The sequence below is a fragment of the Mizuhopecten yessoensis genome, unplaced genomic scaffold (assembly GCF_002113885.1).
Source record: "Mizuhopecten yessoensis strain PY_sf001 unplaced genomic scaffold, ASM211388v2 scaffold9615, whole genome shotgun sequence".
Lineage (NCBI taxonomy): Eukaryota > Metazoa > Mollusca > Bivalvia > Pectinida > Pectinidae > Mizuhopecten > Mizuhopecten yessoensis.
The window spans coordinates 577,050-583,349 of NW_018408136.1; the positions used below are offsets into that span (position 1 = coordinate 577,050).

Sequence of the window (6,300 nt, forward strand, 5' to 3'; positions counted from 1 at the left end):
ATTACTAACCGAAAGTATCCGGAAAATACTAACCGAAAGTATCCTGAAACCAAGCCCCTGTAGAATAACATTTTCTGATGTCGCTTACTTTATAGGTTAATTTTAGAGGTAATATTTGAAGACGCTTCAGGATCTCTACAGCTCTACTCACACATGCGTGGCACCAAAATTTGGTAAAAATATGCTCAGTCGTTTATGACAAGTAGCATTTTTTAGGAAAAGTTGCCGGACGCCGCGCCATGGCATAAGCTCACTTGCTCTTCGGGCAGGTGAGCTAAAAACGTAAACGTTTACTATACGGAACTGGGGTTTGGTTCCCAGTTCCGTTTAAGTAAAAACGTAACTGAGTTTGAATCTCAGTTCCGTATCAGACCAATTACTTTATAGAGGCTATGGTGGTCTTAATTTTCGTGTGAAAGGTTGTGGGTTCGATTCCTGTCCTTGATTCAGATATAAATACGGGCCTTTGACCTTCCGTTTTGCGAAGCGGACGGGGAAAGAATTACAAAAAACGTAAACGTTTACTATACGAAACTGGGGTCTGGTTCCCAGTTCCGTTTAAGGAAAAACGTAACTGGAGTCTGACACTGATTCCTGTCCTTGATTCAGATATAACTACGGGCCTTTGACCTTTCGTTTTGCGAAGTAGACCGGGAAAGAATTACAAAAAACGTAAACGTTTACTATACGGAACTGGGGTCTGACACTCAGTTCCGTATAAGACCAATTACTTTATAGAGGCTATGGTAGTCATAATTTTCCTGTGAAATGTTGTGGATTTGAGTTCCCAGTCGATTATAAGAGTCTGGCTATGATGTTTTTCTGAAACAGACCTAGTATTTTGGTCGAAGTTCGAATTATAGTGTTATTTCAAATTTAAACGGAACAAGTGTCTGGTTCCCAGTTCCGTTTATGTTAAATGGAACTAGGGTCTGGTTCCCAGTTCCGTTTATGTTAAACGGAACTAGGGTCTGGTTCCTAGTTCCGTTTACCTTAAACGGAACTAGGGTCTGGTTCCTAGTTCCGTTTATCTTAAACGTTACTAGGAACTAGGAACTAGGAACCAACTTCAGGCTCCCTTCAACATACATGAATCATCTAAAAAATCTCAATATAGATCCAGTGAAACCTAACCGTAGCAAGTAAGCAGAAGTGTTACAGTGTATTAAAACGTATATATCCTGTGGTACACCCGACCCTCATATATTCTCCGCCCGACCCTCATATATCCTCCGTACACTCAAGGTCAGTGCAATCTGTATGCAGGTTTGACGTATTAAGTGTAGCTGAAACTATCGCTGATCGGGTTTTAGTCTGTGCTGATATTCACAAAATAATAATAATCTATATCTTATATAGGAATTTGTTAAAAACGAACATGTCTCATTAAAATAGTAATATCTCCTCGGTGTCATGTCATTTATCATCATTATTTTAGTATCATTATTATTATCATTCATTTATATGTTATATATTATGCAAGCACAACAACTAACGTTTTTTGGGCACGTGGACAAGATATTTCAAATATCTTATATAATGTCATTAGATACCTGTTTTACAAATGTATGTAAGTATAAATATACCAGACATCTGTATGTAATATACCCATTTCCAAGACATCAGTATATAAAATATTCCGTTTACCAGATATCTGTATGTATGATACCCGTTTACCAGACATCTGTATGTAATATACCACTTTCCCAGACATCTTTATGTATATATGTTATTCCGTTTACCAGACATCTGTATGTAATACACCACTTTCCCAGACATCTTTATGTATGTTTTTCCGTTTACCAGACATCTGTATGTAATATACCACTTTCCCAGACATCTTTATGTAAAATATTCCGTTTTTACAAATATCTGTATGTAATATACCCGTTTAACAGATATCTGTATATCTGTTTACAGTACAAGGTGGAGGGTAGGAATGTACAGTACACGGTGGAGGGTAGGTGTGTACAGAACATGGTGGAGGGTAGGAATTACAGTACATGGTGGAGGGTAGGAATGTACAGTACATGTTTGAGGGTAGGAATTTACAGTACATGGTGGAGGGTAGGAATTTACAGTACACGGTGGAGGGTAGGAATGTACAGTACCTGGTGGAGGGTAGGAATGTACAGTACATGTTTGAGGGTAGGAATGTACAGTACACGGTGGAGGGTAGGAATGTACAGTACATGGTGGAGGGTAGGAATGTACAGTACATGGTGGAGGGTAGGAATGTACAGTACACGGTGGAGGGTAGGAATGTACAGTACACGGTGGAGGGTAGGAATGTACAGTACACGGTGGAGGGTAGGAATGTACAGTACACGGTGGAGGGTAGGAATGTACAGTACACGGTGGAGGGTAGGAATGTACAGTACACGGTGGAGGGTAGGAATGTACAGTACACGGTGGAGGGTAGGAATGTACAGTACACGGTGGAGGGTAGGAATGTACAGTACACGGTGGAGGGTAGGAATGTACAGTACACGGTGGAGGGTAGGAATGTACAGTACACGGTGGAGGGTAGGAATGTACAGTACACGGTGGAGGGTAGGAATGTACAGTACACGGTGGAGGGTAGGAATGTACAGTACACGGTGGAGGGTAGGAATGTACAGTACACGGTGGAGGGTAGGAATGTACAGTACACGGTGGAGGGTAGGAATGTACAGTACACGGTGGAGGGTAGGAATGTACAGTACACGGTGGAGGGTAGGAATGTACAGTACACGGTGGAGGGTAGGAATGTACAGTACACGGTGGAGGGTAGGAATGTACAGTACACGGTGGAGGGTAGGAATGTACAGTACACGGTGGAGGGTAGGAATGTACAGTACACGGTGGAGGGTAGGAATGTACAGTACACGGTGGAGGGTAGGAATGTACAGTACACGGTGGAGGGTAGGAATGTACAGTACACGGTGGAGGGTAGGAATGTACAGTACACGGTGGAGGGTAGGAATGTACAGTACACGGTGGAGGGTAGGAATGTACAGTACACGGTGGAGGGTAGGAATGTACAGTACACGGTGGAGGGTAGGAATGTACAGTACACGGTGGAGGGTAGGAATGTACAGTACACGGTGGAGGGTAGGAATGTACAGTACACGGTGGAGGGTAGGAATGTACAGTACACGGTGGAGGGTAGGAATGTACAGTACACGGTGGAGGGTAGGAATGTACAGTACACGGTGGAGGGTAGGAATGTACAGTACACGGTGGAGGGTAGGAATGTACAGTACACGGTGGAGGGTAGGAATGTACAGTACACGGTGGAGGGTAGGAATGTACAGTACACGGTGGAGGGTAGGAATGTACAGTACACGGTGGAGGGTAGGAATGTACAGTACACGGTGGAGGGTAGGAATGTACAGTACACGGTGGAGGGTAGGAATGTACAGTACACGGTGGAGGGTAGGAATGTACAGTACACGGTGGAGGGTAGGAATGTACAGTACACGGTGGAGGGTAGGAATGTACAGTACACGGTGGAGGGTAGGAATGTACAGTACACGGTGGAGGGTAGGAATGTACAGTACACGGTGGAGGGTAGGAATGTACAGTACACGGTGGAGGGTAGGAATGTACAGTACACGGTGGAGGGTAGGAATGTACAGTACACGGTGGAGGGTAGGAATGTACAGTACACGGTGGAGGGTAGGAATGTACAGTACACGGTGGAGGGTAGGAATGTACAGTACACGGTGGAGGGTAGGAATGTACAGTACAAGGTGGAGGGTAGGAATGTACAGTACACGGTGGAGGGTAGGAATTTACAGTACATGGTGGAAGGTAGGAATGTACAGTACATGGTGGAGGGTAGGAATGTACAGTACAAGGTGGAGGGTAGGAATGTACAGTACACGGTGGAGGGTAGGAATTTACAGTACATGGTGGAAGGTAGGAATGTACAGTACATGGTGGAGGGTAGGAATGTACAGTACAAGGTGGAGGGTAGGAATGTACAGTACACGGTGGAGGGTAGGAATGTACAGTACATGGTGGAGGGTAGGAATTTACAGTACATGGTGGAAGGTAGGAAGGAACAGTACATGGTGGATGGTAGGAATGTACAGTACATGGTGGAGTGTAGAAATGTACAGTACATTGTACATGTTGGAGAGTAAGAAGGAACAGTACATGGTGGAGGGTCGTAATTTTTACAGTACATGTTGGAGGGTTAAACGGTGGAGGGAAGGTACATGATGATGGGTAGAAATCTTCATTACAATGTGGAGGGAATGAATGTATAGTACATGGTGGAGGGTAGGAATGTACAGAGCATGATGGAGGGTAGGAATTTACAGTACATGGTGGAGGGTAGGAATGTACAGTACATGGTGGATGGTAGGAATGTACAGTACATGTTGAAGGGAAGAAATGTACATTACATTGTACATGGTGGAGGGTATGAAGGTATATTACATGGCGGAGGGAAAGAATGTATAGTACATGGTCCGAATGATTCTGACGTTTTATAGACTGTTTTTATATCGGTATGGCGCCGATTAAGTCGGAATAATTTGGACTAGAATGTACAGTACATGGTGGAGGGAAGGAATGTACATATCGGATGTTAGGACGGGACATGGTAGAATGTGTGAAGTGTGCACAAAAAGCAGTAATGTTCCTGACATAAAGGGGATACATGTATATAGAAGGGAGATACGAAAGTCTAAGCTATATCAGTTTATATATACATGTATATAGAAGGGAGATATAAAAGTCTAAGCTATATTAGTATATATATACATGTATATAGAAGGGAGATACGAAAGTCTAAGCTATTTCAGTTTATATATACATGTATATAGAAGGGAGATATAAAACTCTAAGCTATATTAGTATATATATAATATATACATGTATATAGAAGGTAGATATAAAAGTCTAAGCTATATTTGTATATATATGCATGTATATAGAAGGGAGATATAAAAGTCTACGCTATATTTGTATATATATACATGTAGATAGAAGGGAGATATAAAACTCTAAGCTATATTAGTATATATATACATGTATACAGAAGGGAGATAGAAAAGTCTAAGCTATATTTGTATATATATACATGTATATAGAAGGGAGATATAAAAGTCTAAGCTATATTAGTATATATATACATGTATATAGAAGGGAGATATAAAAGTCTAAGCTATATTAGTATATATATACATGTATATAGAAGGGAGATATAAAAGTCTAAGCTATATTAGTATATATATACATGTATATAGAAGGGAGATATAAAAGTCTAAGCTATATTAGTATATATATACATGTATATAGAAGGGAGATATAAAAGTCTAAGCTATATTAGTATATATATACATGTATATAGAAGGGAGATATAAAAGTCTAAGCTATATTAGTATATATATACATGTATATAGAAGGGAGATATAAAAGTCTAAGCTATATTAGTATATATATACATGTATATAGAAGGGAGATATAAAAGTCTAAGCTATATTAGTATATATATACATGTATATAGAAGGGAGATATAAAAGTCTAAGCTATATTAGTATATATATACATGTATATAGAAGGGAGATATAAAAGTCTAAGCTATATTAGTATATATATACATGTATATAGAAGGGAGATATAAAAGTCTAAGCTATATTAGTATATATATACATGTATATAGAAGGGAGATATAAAAGTCTAAGCTATATTAGTATATATATACATGTATATAGAAGGGAGATATAAAAGTCTAAGCTATATTAGTATATATATACATGTATATAGAAGGGAGATATAAAAGTCTAAGCTATATTAGTATATATATACATGTATATAGAAGGGAGATATAAAAGTCTAAGCTATATTAGCATATATATACATGTATATAGAAGGGAGATATAAAAGTCTAAGCTATATTAGTATATATATACATGTATGTCATATGGTAGAAATAAGGAATGATTAAAATGTAAAAATATTTATAGTATGTTTTAGAATTCTGACATTTAAAACTGTTAAAACTTTTTGTTTAAAAAAGGGTTTACGATATATTACGAATGTGAGTCGCTCTTTCGATTTGATGACATATAACTTTACATCTGAATCATCCTTATTTCTTACGAGGGATTCTTCTACTCAGTATTGTAAAATGAATCATCTCTATCAATATTCTAATTCTATCGTTAAAATGCAATTTTACGGCGAGTTTGTTTGGCTAACAAGTAACGTCAGGTTACTAGCTGAAGTTGATGTCATAAGTTTATCATGTAACAAGAGGAATAACTCCTACTAACACCAGGAACTCTTTTATTAGAGAAACGACTT

At 39.0% G+C, this 6,300-nt stretch overlaps 1 protein-coding gene across 1 annotated transcript; it reads right to left on the reverse strand.

Moving 5' to 3' along the window:
- Window positions 1-1,056: 1,056 nt before the first annotated feature.
- On the reverse strand, window positions 1,057-3,895 carry LOC110458487. The gene is made up of 2 exons (XM_021510205.1): window positions 2,220-3,895; window positions 1,057-1,078 (listed from the first exon to the last, which is right to left on the reverse strand). Exons 1-2 carry the CDS (start codon window positions 3,893-3,895, stop codon window positions 1,057-1,059), a joined length of 1,698 nt encoding a protein of 565 aa, XP_021365880.1.
- Window positions 3,896-6,300: the final 2,405 nt, after the last annotated feature.

Excerpts from the sequence above, each read along its gene's own strand:
- LOC110458487 (XM_021510205.1), bottom strand. The coding sequence starts at position 3,895 with ATGTACTGTAAATTCCTACCCTCCACCGTGTACTGTACATTCCTACCC. Across the intron at positions 1,079-2,219 it reads ACATTCCTACCCTCCACCAT|GGAGCCTGAAGTTGGTTCCT; the intron begins GTACTGTACATT and ends TGTATGTTGAAG.